The sequence below is a fragment of the Notamacropus eugenii genome, chromosome 3, assembly GCF_028372415.1.
Source record: "Notamacropus eugenii isolate mMacEug1 chromosome 3, mMacEug1.pri_v2, whole genome shotgun sequence".
Taxonomy (NCBI): Eukaryota; Metazoa; Chordata; class Mammalia; order Diprotodontia; family Macropodidae; genus Notamacropus; species Notamacropus eugenii.
In genome coordinates, this window is record NC_092874.1 from 126134244 (window position 1) to 126152294 (window position 18051).

An 18051-nucleotide genomic window follows, 5' to 3' on the forward strand; every position below is an offset into this window, starting at 1 on the left:
TACATCATTCACAGGAGAGGAAAATTACTTCTGGGTGGTTTAATGTAACAGTGAGTGAGGGTTTATGGGAAGAGATGACATTTGAGATGGGCTTGAAGGAAAGGTAAGGAATAAGTGGAACTGGGGAGAAAGTATTCATTTTTTTAAAAAGAATATTTTAAATTTCCTATGTGATAACAAAACTTTATATTAAGAGTATCTGATTTTATGAAAAAAAAGTCAAAATATCCAATAGCCATCTACTAGACATTTATTAAGTCTCTACCATATGCCAGACTGGGGTGGATTGAGAATGAGACTTTGGAAATAAGAAGTTCTGGTCTGACCCCTGATATACATTTTGTAACCCTGGGTAAGACATTTAACTTCACAGTGTCTTAGACAGTTATTTAACACTTGCAGAAAATTTCCCTTAGCATCTACCTTGATGCAGGGAGCTCCCTCACTGGAAATTTCCTATACCAATGAAATCATGAGACCAGTTTAAAAAAATGGGCCTCAAGAAGTCCTCAAGAAGTTTATGTTCTACTGTTTATATGTTCATATATATTATCTCATTCATCCGTGCAAAATCCTATAAAATAAATTGTAGCATCAAGAGATGGAAGGGACTTAAGAGACCTAGTCCAACTGTTTTCATTTTACACGTGAATAAAGTAAGGTGTAGAGAAGGTCCATGCAGGCTGAGAAGGCTGAGGGTGGGATTTGAATGCAGGTCCTCAGCCAGGGATCTTTTCCTTATACTATGCTGTAATATGGACATTTACTACATTTTTGGAGGAGAAAATCAAGTGTCATGTAAATTGTCCAAATCCCAAAGCTCTCTGTAGGTTTTGACAAATTGTCATGATCTCTAAGGGTCTTAACCTCACAGAGAGTCCCCATGCTGCTGTAATGACTTGGGTGAGGGAAAAGGGATAGTAATAGTAACTCCATCAGGTGGTGCTAAGAAGACCCAAGGTTCACATCAAGAATCTGCTCATATCCTCTTCTGCTATCACCAAGAATGGACAGAATTGCCCCCTCCGCCTTTCCACATGGCTCTTTGTTCCATCTTCTGCCTACATGTTGCCTTTTGTAGCCTATTTTCCATTTCAGGGCTCTTCTTAATGTCTCTATCCATCTGATTTCATATTTGAAAAATGTTGGGGAAAAGGATATAGAGACACAATGTGATTTGGCCCAGACCCAGGGTCCTTCCCAGGAATGGTTCTGGCTCTCCCTGAGGCTTACTATCAAGATTTCACTCTTAGCAATTGAACTAGGACCATTCTGTTCTCCTGAATAGCCTAGTGATTTCTCTCTCTATTAGAATAATTACTTTCAATGGATTTTGTCCTTAGGTTTTGGTATTTTTTAAAAAATACGTTGAATGAATCTTAACATCTATTCTTTCTGTTTTGGAAAGAGAGCACAGGCATTTTCCATGAAAACTTTCTAAATTTTATTTTTAATGTGTAGTGGCAGTCTGCATAGGGTGCAGCCACAGGATGAGGTTTAACCTTAAATGGTCTAGAAGAACCTTTTTTAGTTCATTGATAGGGTTTATTGTGTCATAAACCCTGATGAGTAGACCATGGCACTAATAAGGCTAATGAGGCTGCCACTTTGATTCTTGTATGAGCAGATAAGCTTCAGTGTATTCTGGTTTCCCATAGGCAGATTTTGTAGTCCTAGGGAAAGCTGACAAATAGTGAAGTTTAGTTTTGACACTCCTTGATTTCACTGTTGGTGCATTTAACCTTTTTATTTCATTTCACATCCCTTACTTTCCATCTTCTTCTTCCCTCTCCTGTTTCACCCTCCATTCTCCTGTCTGAGGCATTTCTGTTGTCTCAGGTCTGGCCTGTATTAGGTAAAGAATCTACAAATCTGGGACAGCTAGGTGGTATAGTGGAGAGACAACACTGGCTCAGGAGTTAGGAGGACCTGAGTTCAAATCTTGCCTCAGAAACTTACTGGGTGACTCAGGAAATCAACCCTAACTGCAGAGAGAGAGAATCTACAAACCTAATTAATATGATAGATTTAGAGCTGAAAGGGACCTTAAAGATCGTTTAGTCCAATCCCTTCATTTTACAGATGAAGAAGCTAAAGGCCTAAGAGGTTAAATGAGTTGTCCAACCTCACGTTGCTTGAGATTTGAACTAAAATTCCCTTACTTCAAATCCAGCACTCAAGTGTCAGGGATTTAAAGGCATTACCTCCTTTGGACCACACCAAGAGGAATTTGGTCATGTAATTTCATACAAATGTGGAACTCTATTTGAGGAAAAGGCTCTCTATGACTCCCTCCCACTTTCTAGTTCCCTTCCCATCTCAAAATTACTTTGCACACACACCCACATACATATACACACACACATACCCAAATGTGTGCCCCAAAATTCTTAGTGCAGTTTTAGGTTTTAATAACTTCAGAAGTATAATACAAATTTAGAAAAATCATTTGGAAGTTTATTTGCTGTTTTAAAAACTCATTATTTTTGTTAATTTTGAATAATAAATTTTTAATTTTAATTTCACAAAATGGACCCCCTGTCGTTATGCATTGCTTACATGACAGTTTCTGGATGCTAATTTCACAGACTGGTAGATCAAAAGAAGAGGTCTTCTTGCTTGGCTACCTTGGTTACCTGTTCAGTCATCATTAGACTTTTTGTTGTGAAGTCATGTCAGAACTGTCATGTATGCATCAAAACCTCATTCCCTGGATGATCTTAAGGCTAGGATTACAAATGCAATGCTTTCAGTCACTGAGCAGCAGTTGCTGCTTTTTACAAAACTCTAAAATTGACTAGAGCCGTTTTTATAGTACAGATGGTAGTTGTATTGAATTTTAATAAGTAACATATTAATATTTAAAATTGAAATGACAACTTTTCAGATTTTTTGTAAGTTTGTAGCATACTTCTGAAGTTATTGAAAAATTGCAATAAGATGTTAGGGATACCATGTCTGTGTATGTGTTTATGGGTGTGTGTGTGACTTGTTTATCACTGTACAAATTGTTTCCCCCAAATAGAATACAAGCTCTTTAAGGCCAGAGACTATTCCATTTTTTTTTTGTTCTTAATATTCATAGTGCCTGGCTCATAGTAGGTACTCAATAAAAATTTGTTGAATTGAGGGAGGCTTACAATCATCTTTAAAATTATGCTCTGGACAGCATGCGATGTATGTCATACAAGGAGGAGCAGTTGAGAGAATGTTAATGAGTCAGGGAAATATATTAGCACCATTGGAAAAAAAAATCCAAGAACATGTGCTACTGGTAATGGATCAGTAGCATCATCACTGAATTCCTAAGGAAAAAAAGTACCTTGGGGAGAATTTAGTTTCACCTTATTTTAGTAAATATATTCTATTTTGAAATCATTTGCTAATTGTCCACTATGAGCTATTGAATGTTTGAGTTATTGTCCATGAATTCCTATTGATGGCTTAGTATAAGACAAAAGAAAATATTATTTCTTTTATATAATTTTTCAGGATCAAGGAACATTCTTGATAGAGTTGTAACAGTCAGAAGCCCTCAGTAAGCACCTCAGTGAGATATAACTAAATTTTCATAGTACAAACTCGACATACTATACAATTGATACCATGATTGGTGGGAAGCTTTGATTGAGGTTCTCTTTAGCCATGGAGGGAAAACAAAAAACAAAAAACCTCTCTCATGTCTAGGACCAAATATTTAGAACTGAAGTGATTTTAGAAGTCATCCAGTACTGGATGACTTCTCATTTTATCATGAGAAAACTGAAGTTAAGAGAGATTAAGGTACTTGCCCAATGTCACACAGATGGAAAGTGGCAGAATTGAAATCTGAACACAGTTCCTCTCACTCCAAATTCATTTTCTTTTTGTTGTACCATGTTTCTTCTATGTTTCTCTCTGAAATGGTGATTGCTTAGGATAATTAGAATTATTTTAAAATTTATAAAAGAGTGCTAGTGACTGGAAGAAAGACGAGAGTAAAAAAAGAAAATGGTGCAATTATGCTAGCCTGCTCCTTTCCTTCATAGACCCTTTCTTCCCATGAATTTAAGGCTGTAATTATGTAAGTAAAATAGACTTTGTCCAAATGGTCTGACATGGTTATAATGAGTCAATGAGTATGCTCTGTGTCAAATAAAATCTCAGGGATATTAAAAAAGGAAGAAAGAAGTCCTCCTTTACCCTACCTGGCTGGCCATGAAACCTTTCCCCCAGAGAGGCAGATATTTGTAGAGATGAGACAATCTCTTCCATTCTGCCTGACTTTGATTTCACTAACCCATTTTAAATGTTTCGTTGTCAGTGTCATTATTTGCATTCATTCAGAAGTGCAAACTTTTTATAAAAGGTTATTGATTCACAGCAGTCTGATAACTATGTAGGTACTGTATGCTTTGAGTCACACAAAAAAGAGAAACAAAATCTCCCCCTTGGTGTTCAAGGTCTCTTTGTGGAAAATAAATTGCAATTCAGCCCTAAAAAGCGTAGACAGATTATTGTTGTTCAATCATTTTCAGTCAGGTCCAGCTCTTTGTGATCCAATTTGGGGTTTTCTTGGCAAAGATACTGGAATAGTTTGCCATTTCCTTGTCCAGCTCATCTTACAAATGAGGAAACTGAGGCAAATGGGATTAAGTGACTTGCCCAGGGTCACTCAGATAGCACGTATCTGAGACCAGATTTGAATTCAGGAAGATGAGCCTTCCTGACTCCAGGACTGGTGTTCTATCTGTTGCACCATCCACTAAACCATGTCACTAGAATATAAACTAAAACCATATAGAACATGGCATTGTGGAATAATCGTTGGATTTAGTTAGAGGACTTGGGTTCAGATTCTAGTTCCTCTACTTGTGTCATCTTAGGAAACTCATTTAAAATCGATGGCCTTCAAGTTTCTTTATCAATGAACTGAGGGAGCTAGACCAGATAAGCTTAAATGCTATGATTCTAGAATTTTAAGCCAAACAGTGCTCCGTACTCATCCTCTTTTTTCTTATTAGATTCGTAAAGATAGCTTGTAATAGATACCATAAATCTTCAATACTTTAATACCTCAAAAGTTATATGACTGCATCAGTATGGGCACTCTTGTCTAACTACACAGATCTTGGGTATTCCAACTTAGGAAGCAGTTTCATGAGTTGTAGGAAAAAAATTAAAAAAAAAGAAAGAAAAGGAAGAAAAAGAAAGGAAGGGAGAGAGAGAGCTCTAATTTTATCAGCTGAGTACTCACTTCACTGATGAAAGTCTCAATGTCTCCTCACCTTAGTACATGACCCTTACAAATTTCTATAACTGAAAGAATTTGGGTAGCCAAGTTCTAAAGATATATGTTTCTGGACTTAGGTAGACTAAGTCTCAGGTAACACACTTAGAGACTTTTCATATAACTGAAGGCTTTCTAGCTTGGTGGGACCTGCCAACATGGAGTAGTGATATAATGTTAGACTGAATCAGGGGACCTACATTTACTGACTCATACGCTTACTTATTAGCTGTGTTTGTGATCATAGGTCACATAATCTTTCAGGACCTCAAGTCCCTCATTTGTAAAATGGGGATAATAATGCTTGCACCATTTACATCATAATGTTGGTGTGAGTTTGCAAAACTTAAGACTCTTTATAAGTGTAAACTTTTTGTTACTGTGCTCTGGTATGTTAGAAGCACTTGGATTCAAATCTCACTTGCGGACACTTATTCTGTAGTCATGAGCAAGACGCTAAACCCCTCTTCATTGGCATAGCCCTATAGAACCCAAGAATTGCTTTTATTCTATAATCAGGCATTAAAAAATATCTTGGATGGAGGAAAAGATGCAACACTTAGCCAAAATAAGTTTTCTTACTAATACTCTTGTTTTAGAGCAGAACTTCTTAAACTGAGATCCCTAGCTTTTTTTTTTACATTTTGACAATTGTGTTTTAGTATAATTCATTTTCCTTTGTAATCCTATGTATTTTATTTTATTCATTTAGCGACATTGTTCTGAGGAGGGATCCATAGATTTCACCAACTTGCCAAGGAGATCTGTGACATTAAAAAGGTTAAATACCCCTGTCTTGGAGGGTCACTTGATACATAAAGAATGGTACCTAGGCCTATGTATTTCACCCTCTTTCTAAGGCATAATACAATTTGTGCTGGAACCAAAAGAACATGACCTTGGATTTAGCGAAATTTCATTTATATTAAAAAAGAATATTTACTTCTCTCTCTGATCTTAACTTTTGATTAAAATTTTGCACTAGAGGGAATTCAAGCTACAATTGTGTTGTCCTTCAAAAATAAGGATTTCTCTCTGAATACAATCATTGTGTATTCTTCTTCCTTTTGGTATTGAGATAGAATTATTGATCTGTACTAGAAGGCTTCCAAAAGACTGTGCTTGTTTTATAACAGTGGTACCTTTATTTGGCCTGCATTGTCTCTTTCAACAGTATCATTTTCACATTTGGCTTACTCCAGCTCTCGATTGTTTTCCCTTCCCCCTTTTGTTTGCATTAAACCTCTCAGTGGCGGATCAATTTCTACGTCAAGATCCCAGCAGATTACTCTTTTCCCAAGGAATACTTTCGTTTTCTTTGCTCAGTACCCTTTGAATAAGAAGGAATTTGATGTAATATCCCACCACAACAAAACAAAATACAATGAGTCTAATTCTCCCTCTTGGTCCAGAGTCACTCCCTGGTACTAAGTCGGATGATTGGATGGTGGAACAAATGGAGGCTGAGGTTATCAAGTGCCCATCCCCCACCAAGTAATAAAGGTGCTTCACATGTAGTGTGTTTTTGTGAAAGCTTAGAAAATTGCTGAGTTTGAATCACTGTTGGTGGATGTATTATTACAGCTTTCTCCTATATGGAATAAGATGAAAATAACAAGAACAAGAACAGTGGTAGTAATAGCCAACCTTTATATAACCTAGGTGGCACTATGGATAGAGCACTGGGCTTGGTATCAGGAAGACTTATCTTCATGAGTTCAAATCCAGCCTCAGACAATTATTAGCTACATGACCCTGGGCAAGTCACTTAGCCCTGTTTGCCTCAATTCCTCATCTGTAAAATGAGCTGGAGAAGAAAATGGCAGATCACTCCATTATCTTTGCCAAGAAAACCCCAGAATGGGTCATGAAGAGTGAGACACAACTAAAATGAAAGAATAACAATAATACAGCACATACTATGTGCTGGGAACTATACTAAGCACTTTACAAATATTATCTCATTTTATGCTTACAACAGCCTTAGAGGGTACGTGCTATTATCATCCTCATTTTACGGTTGAGGAAACTGAAGCAAGTAGAGGTTATGCAACTTACCCAGGGTCATACAGTTAGTAGGCATCTTAGGCAGAATTTAAACTCGGATCATGCTGACTCCAGGTCCAATACTCTATGCACTGCACCTTCTACTACTAGACAGATGGCCACATTTTTATTTGGAAGCTAGTGAGTATGTCATAGCCATAACAGAACATGGCTCATGGACCACCTTTCTAATTAGTAATAACAAGTTGTTGCTGAGAATCAAAGAAGGATACCTCTAGAGAGGTAAAATAAGTACTGGTGTGGCTTTTGTTTCTTTACATTGTAAAACCTAGGAAAAACCTGCAAAAATTTTCCTCTGGCTTAAAAAAATAAAAAAAGTGTTATATTCCTATATCCCTCTCCTCCCTGTGATTATCTATGTAGTACCTCATCTTTTCATTAATTCAATAAGCATTTATTAAGGTCCTGCTTACTGTGTACTAGAATCTATTCTAGGTGCTATGGATACAAAAGCAAACATAAAATGGTCTCTGTTCTCAAGAAACTTAAATGTCAGGAGGTAAATGTAGATCTTTGGGTAAATAAATACAAAATATTTGCAGAGTAAATTTGGTTGGGGAAAGGGTAAGGACAGATATCTTGTGGGAGGTGGCATTTTAGTTGAGTCTTGAAAGAAATGAGGAATTCTGTGATGCAGAGGTGAGGAGGGTGTGCATTCCAGATATGGAGACATTCTGTGCAAACTCACGGAAACAGGTGATGGAGTGTCACACACCTGGGAAGCAGAAAGTAGGTCAGTTTGGTTGAAAGGTAGAGTGCTTAAAGGAGCATCATTTCAGTAATGCAGTAGATAGAGTTCTGGGTCTGGAGTCAAGAAGACCTGAACAGAAATCTGACCTCAGACATTTACTAACTGTGTGACCTTGAGCAAGTCACTTAACCGTGTTTGCCTCAGTTGCTTCATCTGTAAAATGAACTGGAGAAGGAAATTTTTGATGAATCTTGCCAAGAAAATTCCAAATGGGTGACAGAGTTGGACGTGGCTGAACAACAATAATATTCAGTAAGCCTGGACATATAGACTAGAGCCATGTGGTGAAAGATTCTAAATAAGAGGAATAGGTGTTTGATCCTAGAGGTAATAATGAATTGCTAGAGCTTCTTGAGCAGAAGAATGACATGTTTAGACCTCTGCTTTAGGAATATGAATTCAGCAGAGGGTAGATTAAAGAGGGGAAGATAGAGACTGAAGACAGGAAGAAGAATTAGGGAACAAGTGTAATAGTCCAGGAGACAGATCACAAGAGCTCAGATTAATGGGGGCCATTAGAGCAGCAGAAAAGGAATGGATGTGAAGGATATTGCTGCAACAGAAGTGACAAGACTTGGCAACTGGATATGTGGAGTGAGGAGGCAAGGTATACTCCAAGGTTGCAAATCCAGGTGTTTAATACAATGGTGGTGCCTTTCATTGGAAATTAGGAAGGAGGAAGAGTCATTTTGGTTTGGGGGGAAGGAGGATAATAAAATTCTATTTTAGAGATATTTTTGAGATACTTTCCTACCATGGATACCAATAAAAGACCTTAGGCTCCAGTACTGAAATAAAAAAGGGAAAGGAAGTCCAACAGAAAGAAAAAGAGAAAATAAAGTGATTAACATAGAAGAAGATCAAGGAAGGTAGAAGAGAGGCAAATAAGGAGGTGCAAAAAGCTGAAAGTCACCTACAATTGATTGAGTTCACATTTTGTAGCACCAGGACATGAATTGTCTCTTCTGTTCTAAGTACTGATACCATTCTGGAGTCAAACCAGAATCCTCCAGAAAGGGGAGTAGGGCATGACTGGGCTCATAAAGGATGGCTCTTTATCAAGGATCTTCAGCAGCTCACTCACTGTCTTCCATACAATTAAACAGAAAGGCACGTCTTTTCCCACGTTCACAGATACCAAAAAAAAAAAAAAAGTGAATGTAAAACTTTCCTACTGAGTGTCCTGTAGAACAGGGGCAATTGTTTGGACAGGGTATGAAAAGAGATGTGCTTTTAACATTCTTTGTGACATAAAAAGGAAGTATAGAATTTACTTAATTTTTTTAAATTAATATTGTTTAATTTAGTACTCCCTTTAAGATGCTCACTATCTCCTCAAAATAGAATTCTAATTTTTCTAAACATGTTTCATTTTTTGCAGTCTTGAAAATCCAGTAAATTAATAAATAGTCTTGCCTATTAAAAATGTTTACAGTTCTGTTTTCAGCACTGTTAATTATTCCTCCTCTTTCAGTTTAATTAATGAGAAATTGCATCTTATTCATGCCATTTCTATCAGGATACTGCTTCGAAGAAAAGCAAAACATTTGATAGTGACATTGAAATTTATAATCAGACATGGCTATTAAATACTGAACATGCAGTATTCACAGTAGTTTTATAATTGTCCTCAACTGCACTATTCATCTTGGAGGAATTTTTAATGAGCTGTGCATAAACAAATGCATTTCAAAATTATAACAGAAATCATTGTGTTGACCATATGAAGGAAGTTAAATATTTCAGGGTATTTCAAGTTTGATTAAGCAAAATTTAAATTGCACCAATTAATAATCAAATAATTTTACAAATTAATTACTGAACAATGCAATTTATTCATTATAGATGTTTCTAAATTATAAATAATTTGGAAAAATACTGAAAATGACCCTTTAATAGACTTGTAATTCATAATCACTCCATGACATCTTAAGTATAAATGAATTTAGGGACCAAAAAAATTATCTGAAAAGGAAAACTACCCTTGTCTCCCTTTAACTACAATAGAAATTTTGACATAAAGCCCTGCCTATCACATAATGTTGTTGTGAGGTTCATGTAAGACGATACATGTGAAACACCTGTAACCTTAAAGCATGACATACTTGTAAGCAACTTTCTATAACAAGTGGTTTTTCATCATTGCATCCTTTTATAAATTAAAAAACCTAAATATGGAAAATATATTTTGACAGGAATTCCATGATATAACTCCACATATATTCATAAATTATTTCTCCAGTTCTATGTCAAATAGCTAAGAATGATGTGGTAGAAGAGGAATTGAATTGAGAATCCAAAGAATTTGACTAGTGAATTTTTCATTCATGACATCCATGGACCTCCTCTTTTGTTGGTATTAGCAAGTTGTTTCTGAGAATCAGAGGGGTTGGTGTGAGGATACCTCTAGAGAGGCGAAATAAGTATATGGCTTTTTGTCTCTTCACACTGGTATTATACCACTATTTAAGAAGTAAAGCCTAGGAATAGCCTGCAAAAATTTTCCTCTGGTTAAAAAAATTAAAGGTGTTATATTCAATATATGTAATATATATGCACATATATAAATACGCATATATAATATATATATATTGTATATATATACACACACACACATACATACACACAAGACCCGGTTCTTTCAAAAAAATTTTCTTTAACTTTACTTAAGTCATTTTATAGCTCTAGGTCTCAGATTCCCCAGGTAAAATGGGAGGATTGGGTTCTATTTTCTCTTCAATTTCTATATCTCCATTCTCTTCTGAACCAATATTTTTTCCTGTTACTGCCTTAAAGCACTGATTTATGACACTTAAAGCTTTGGAGAGAGAGGAAAAAATGTTATGGGGTATTGAACTTAACTGGCTTTGAAAGGAGTTCTAGAATGTTTAACAGAAAAAAGAGAGAGTTATCCTCTCCACACCCCTCCTTTCCCAATCATCGGTCCCTTGTTATCTTCAACCTACTAGATGCCTCATTTGTAAACTGAGGGCCTTTCCTCCATTAGTTAACCCATGGGAGAGAGGTCAAGAGAACCCTGCTGGTAAGAGAAGGTGCCTTCAAACAAAGGTGAGGTGCAAATTTCTGCTGTGTATTTGTTTCTCCCAGTTGTCTTATTTTCCTCATATTTAGGCTGTTTGCTTGGATCAACTTGCCCAAAATATTCTTTGCAATCCTACAGATCTACACCAACTATGTGCAGTTAAGCTCTGACAGTACTCAGAATACTATGTTTCTTGCCACTGGTTCTGGAGTCAGAGGATCTGGTCTCAGCTCTGATGCTTACTCCCAGAAGGATCAGGGACAAGTAACTTAAACTCATGTCGGAGCATCTGCAAGATGAGAGTTGGATGAGATACCTCTGCGATTCCTACCATACTTTTAGTGAATTACATTATGAACATACTCTTTTCATAGTACAGTGGGATGAACTCTGAACTAGGAGCCAGGTTGTTATTGTTCAGCCATTTTCTAGTGGAACTCAACTCTTCATTTAGGGTTTTCTTGGTAAAGATACTAGGATGGTTTGCTGTGCCTTTCTCCAGTTCATTTTACAGATGAGGAAATTGAGGCAAACTGAGTAGGTGACTTGCCCAGGGTCACACAGCTAGTAAGTGTCTGAGGTCACATTCAAACTCAGGTATTCCTGACTCCAGGTCTGGTACTCTACTTACTTCACCACTTTGAGTTCTATCTCTAGTTCTGCCACTAATTGACTCTGTGACTTTGGGCAAGCTGCTAAACTTTTCTAAGGTTTATTTGTAAAATTTTGGGATTTTACTGGATAATCTCTAAGGTCCCTTCCAGATGCATCAGTTTCCTCCATAATAATGTATTATTTTTATTTTGGTTGGAGCAACTAGGCAGTGCAATGGATAGTGTGCCAGTCCTAGAGTTAGGAAGACTCATCTTCTTAAGTTCAGTTCTGGCTTCAGACACTTATTAGTTGTTTGCCTCAGTTTCCTTATCTGTAAATGAGCTGGAGACAGAAATGGCAAACTGTTCTAGTATCTTTGCCAAGAAAACCCCGAATGGGGTCACAAAGAGTGGGACACATCTGAACAACAATCCTTTGTTGCTGGGTTTTTTTTAACAATCCAATTTTATAAATATTTTAAAATTATCTCATTTACCCACAAAATAGTAGAACCTGTACTTGTAAATGATAATGTATTCATTGTGGTGTAGAGGTGACTTGATACTCTAGAATAGTGCTCTCTTAAAGTGGACACTGTGGCCGGGGAGACTGAGGGCTGACTTCCAAGGGTGTATAAATATAGAATCAGATGCAAGGAGGATGAGCCCTTTCACACTTTCCATCACATCCAATCATGAGGCTTTTCTCCAACACAACCATGTCTCCTTTATCTAACCACTGTTTGAGCTCCTAATGCCTTCCCACCCCCTTCCTTACAGGGCAAACTATCTACTTAGAGTAGTTATAACTTCACTGTAATCTGGGTGCTTATAGCAGCAGTTGTGCAGGTGCCAACGACAAAATTACCCACTCATTCATTCCTTCCCCCAGATCATGCTACAGTAAGCATATCTCAGAGAGTGAATTCTGTCTTCCATGGGAGTGACTAGTGAGTATTAATCTCCCCACTCCCCTTTCCATTTTCAGTGGAAGAGAATGAGTATCACAGGATAAGTAGGTATGAATGGATTGTGATTGTCATCACAGATCCCATTACATTTTCTTTTCCCAGATTCATCCCTCTTCTAAACTTCTTACTTCCTGTTGAAGGTACCATCATCCTTATAGCTGTCCAAGTCAACAATATTGGTGTCATCCTTGACACTTTACTCATAATCAATTGCCAAACAGTCAATCAATTGTCTTTTCTATGTCCAGAACTTAGCAGAATATCTATCACTTAGCATAGTGCCTGGCACATAGTAGGCACATAATAAATGTTTGTTGATTAATTATTTATTATAGTATCCTTTGCCTAGGTCCACTTTTCTCTGCTCACATGGCCAACAACTTAACTCATCATCACCATCATCTCTCGACCAAGATTATTCCTTTAGCTTCTTATTTGGACTCCTGCTTAAAACTTCTCCCTTATACAAGCCATTCATCACACAGCTCAAAAAATTATTTTGCTAAAGTACAAGTTTGAATATGTCATTCCCCTATTCAACAAACTCTAGCGGCTTCCTATTGACTCTAGTATCAAATATTATTTCATCTTTATAATTTATATTTTTGTGCAGACTTTATAATATATAAAAATATTACAGTAAATTCATTTCTATAGTTTATATATGAGTAAATATATACATACATATATACACACACTATATAGATGTATATATATATTTACACACATGCACACACACACAGCAGGTTTGTATATACATACATATATACACACACTATATAGATGTATATATATATATATTTACACACACACACACAGCAGGTTTGTATTCATAAATGTTTACCAACAAGGACACATGATCAAAAAAACTGGACATCACTGCTGGAAGGTGATGTCATCAAGAGGGCAATCTCTAACAGGGTCTTCTACATTGGAAAATCTCCTAAAATTGATTTGGTCTAAACTTGACCCTGGAAAAGAACTGAGAAAACATACCCTTCCCCCACTTCTTTGCAAAAGTTTGTGACTACATGGATGGAATATTGCATAGACTGTCAGATACAATTGATATGTCGATTTGTTTTAATGCAGTACTTTTTCTCTTTTTTTATAATCTGTTACAAGGGATGTCTAACTGGGTAGCAAAGTGTAGAGGTATCTGTTCAGATATGAAGGAAATGCAAAAGCAAAAAGAAATCAGCAATAATAAGAATAATAATAACCTACAAAACAAAGAAAATGGAGCTGATGCTAGACTACATGCTTCTTGTCTAAGGACAAGCCTAGTAAAGTTCAGAAAGGTTTATCACTAGATATTTGTTATGAGGTACTCAACATTTCCCTGCCAGCTCCAACAACTTATGAAGATAGTCTGCTTGTGCACAGAGAAGTTGTAAATTTTTATTAGTGTTGGGAATTCCCATCCCAGTTATAGCATGCCTTCTCAAAGTATTGATGTAACACAATGAGCTTCCCTGACCCATCCATATGCTCTCAACTAGGAACCCAATGGCATACATTTTCAAGATGGATACTTAGAATTAGAGCTACAGTCTGTGGTCATGGATCAAAATAAAAACCGTTGTTGGGTAGCTCTAGTGGATATTCCTTTTGGGGGTATTAGTTAGATTCAATAACTTCTGAGATCTCTTTGAATTCTAACACTTTGTCATTCAGATTCTAGGTATATGAAGCTATTTGAGTAGGTAGGGTGGGGAGAATAAGAACTTTACCTAATGAAAAGAATATTCATGCACTCAAACTCAGATGTATCTGTGATACGATATTTCACTTAGATCTCAAGGGTGAGTCAAGGGAAGCAGCAGGTCCCGACTTCCATTCGTCAAACCTGGGTACCTCAGCATTCCTTTTTTGAATAATAGATGATGATCTAGCTGTGTTTCATTTTTCTGTGTTTGGGGTATTCTCCATGGATTAAAATGTGTTCCACTTCCCTTTTATAGGTTGCTTCACTGGGAGTCACTACGTTCACCTTATGTGCTCTGTGTATAGACCGATTCCGGGCTGCCACTAACGTTCAGATGTACTACGAAATGATTGAAAATTGTAGCTCTACCACCGCCAAGCTAGCGGTCATCTGGGTTGGGGCTTTACTTTTAGCGCTCCCAGAAGTCGTCTTGCGACAGCTCAGCAAAGAAGACTTGGGTTTTAGCGACAAAGTACCAGCAGAACGGTGTGTCATCAAAATTTCACCAGAGCTTCCAGACACGATCTACGTCTTAGCTCTCACTTACGATAGTGCAAGACTCTGGTGGTACTTTGGCTGCTATTTTTGCTTGCCCACACTCTTCACTATCACCTGTTCCCTTGTGACTGCAAGGAAAATCCGCAAAGCTGAGAAGGCTTGCACCAGAGGGAACAAGAGACAGATTCAGCTTGAGAGCCAGATGAACTGCACCGTAGTCGCCTTGACCATTTTGTATGGATTTTGCATCATCCCTGAGAACATCTGCAACATCGTCACAGCCTACATGGCTACAGGGGTCTCAGAGCAGACAATGGACCTTCTCCATCTCATTAGTCAATTTCTTTTGTTTTTTAAGTCTTGTGTCACCCCTGTCCTCCTTTTCTGCCTTTGCAAACCTTTCAGTCGGGCCTTTATGGAATGCTGTTGCTGCTGCTGTGATGAGTGCATTCAGAAGTCTTCAACAGTGACCAGTGATGACAATGATAACGAGTACACCACAGAACTAGAGCTCTCCCCTTTTAGTACCATACGTCGTGAAATGTCTACTTTTGCGTCTGTTGGGACCCACTGCTGAGTGACTTCTTTTTTTAATTTTATGAAGATTTTTACTTCCTTTTTCCTTACTGGAACAAAAATACAAATAAAAATACATGTAGTAGACTGATTTTGCATATTAACACATATGCTTTGTTGAGGGGAAGAGAGTTATGTTTAGTTATTTAAGAAAAAAGAACAAACCAATAGTTTTAGACCATTTTTATCCAGTATGGTGCTAATATTTTATTTGAAAAAAAATTATTGCACCTTAATTTAATTACTCAGTTTTTTTTATAAATAGAATCATTGTCCATTGAGTATAGTCATGTGATTTTACAAGATGTTTTATGTAAAGATGTGGTTGAAAGTATTGTGTATTATATTGTGAGGTGACCTGGAATTTAAAAATTCTCAAAGTAGCATAAAATAAATTGCATTTTATTATTTAATTTCATTGTCAATCTACTTTTAACAAACACCCAATAAATTTCTTTCAATTTCCTTAATCATAGATTATTTATTTTGTATAGAAAAATGTAGTTTGACCCTATTTGGTTTTTTATTAATTTGCATTCCTGTTGAGGAATATAACTGGTATGTTATAAAGAAGTGTTCCCCATGCTGTTTGCTTTACCAAAACTGTTCTTAAATATATGTTGTGCTCTAAAATAATAATGATAACAGCTAACATAAGTGCTTGCTATATGCCAGGGACTGTGCTAGGTGTTTTGCAATGACTAACTCATTTGGTCTCCACAAAATCATAAGAGGTAGGTGTTGATATTATCCTCATTTTACAGAGAAGGAAACTGAGAGAGAAGTTAAGAGACTTTCTCAAAGTCATAAAGCTAATAAATGTCTGAGGCTGAATTTGAACTCTGGTCTTCCTGACTCCAGACCTGGTGCTCTGTGCCATCTAGCTGCCCCTAAATTTAAAACTATATTTTTTAACATGTGAGTAAAGAGCATAGTAATTATTCCCTAAAATCTCTGAAATGTGGCTAAGTAGGTAGAAGGGTAGACAGAAAATGCATTTCTGAGTTCCCAAAGTCCCCTTCTTCTAATAGCCATACTCTCACATAAAGAATTATGGGCAGGGTGAGGGACAATAGAGAAAGAATGTCACAGCAGCAGTGTAACTTTTTTTTTGACAAGTAGATATAGGAATTTTCATATTGCCTCTACATTTTTTTACATTTGAATTTGGACATATTTGGATATATTTTTTGTACCCCACTTTCATCTTGTTGGAAGAAAAGTAATTAATTAAGGGGGGAAATCTATTAAATATTTACTGTGTTCTAGGCACTGTGTTTAAGTTCTATAGATCAAAGTGCTGAACATATATTGATAATAATATTCACTATATGATAATGAGCTTATTTTTTAAATTCTCCTTTGACATATGAGATTGACAAGGTTATAGAGGAAGATTTCTTTTTTAAGACATTTGAATTTCTCACCCTAACCACAACCACCACAGTTGCTCAGAATGACAGGGCAATGAGATATATGTGTAATTAGCCAACAGTGAAAGAGACCAATTAATTTTTGAAAGCAACCGATAAGTGCACCTTGAGTCTAATCGATTTCTATAATCTCTGCCCCTCGATTGAGTCTATGTTAAAGATGTTATGTATGGAGAAGGTAATTTCCCATTTAAAGTATCCCTTTGCTTTCTTTCTTTGCTTCAAATCTGTAACCATTATAATGACCCAAGGCTGTGCCTTCATCTTTTCAAAGGGCAACTTAATACAAGCTACTTAAATACTTGAGAGGGGTCTTCACCCTTTGAGAATTGGGGGATAAAAATAAAGGTAAGAAATTAGGGTACCTTGCTTCTTGCAAACCTGTGCAAATAAATAGAATAATTTAATCCTAAAATTGAAAGGAATCTTGAAAGGTCATTTGTCTTTACTATTAAGATTGGCCAATACCTAAACCATCTAAGACAGATAGTTATCTGTCCTCCTTCTAAAGATCTCCAGGGAGGAGAATTTTTTAGTGTCCCTTGAAACCCTTTACCAGAGATTCAACCCTTCCAGTTGAAAAGACTTTCTTTACACTTAACTCATTATTATGGCGATTGGAGCTGGATTTCTCTTGTCTCTGAGAATGACAATTTAATTTCATAGACATGAAAATAATTGAAAAGCTTTCCTTTTTTAGATGAAATTTCTGACTATTATAACTTAGTATTTCATGTTTCCTTTAATCTTCTCCAGACCTTTTTTTTTTTTTTTAGCTTTTTTCATATCCTCCTTAAAAACGAGACCGTACCTTAACATGATAACTGTTTAGCCTCAAGTAATCATGTCCTTGGAGTTTAGTTCTTTTTGCTCATTGGTTTGTTTTTCTAAAATATATTACTCCTGATTTGGGAAGTACAGTACATTAAACACTGTTTAATCTGCAGGATTCTTTACTATCTGAAGTTTATCATTATTATCCTTTTTAGCCCTTATTCTAAATTTTATAGATATGAGTGGTATAATGTGGAGGATGTCAGTCAACCTTTGCATATGAGGTCTCTTTTTATGTAGCAAATCATAACTTGAGATTGCTAGAATCTTTTTTCTGAGAAAGTACAAATTATCAAAAAGGCATTTTA

General features: G+C 36.4%; 1 protein-coding gene across 1 annotated transcript in view; it reads left to right on the forward strand.

Moving 5' to 3' along the window:
- The window catches only part of GPR37 (G protein-coupled receptor 37), a 29179-nt gene extending 13233 nt beyond the window's left edge, over window positions 1–15946 (forward strand). The window contains exon 2 of the mRNA XM_072652844.1: window positions 14659–15946. Within this exon, the coding sequence (XP_072508945.1) occupies window positions 14659–15477 (819 nt within the window). The 3' untranslated portion in view covers window positions 15478–15946. The remainder of the gene's footprint in view (window positions 1–14658) is intronic.
- The last annotated feature ends 2105 nt before the right edge of the window (window positions 15947–18051 follow it).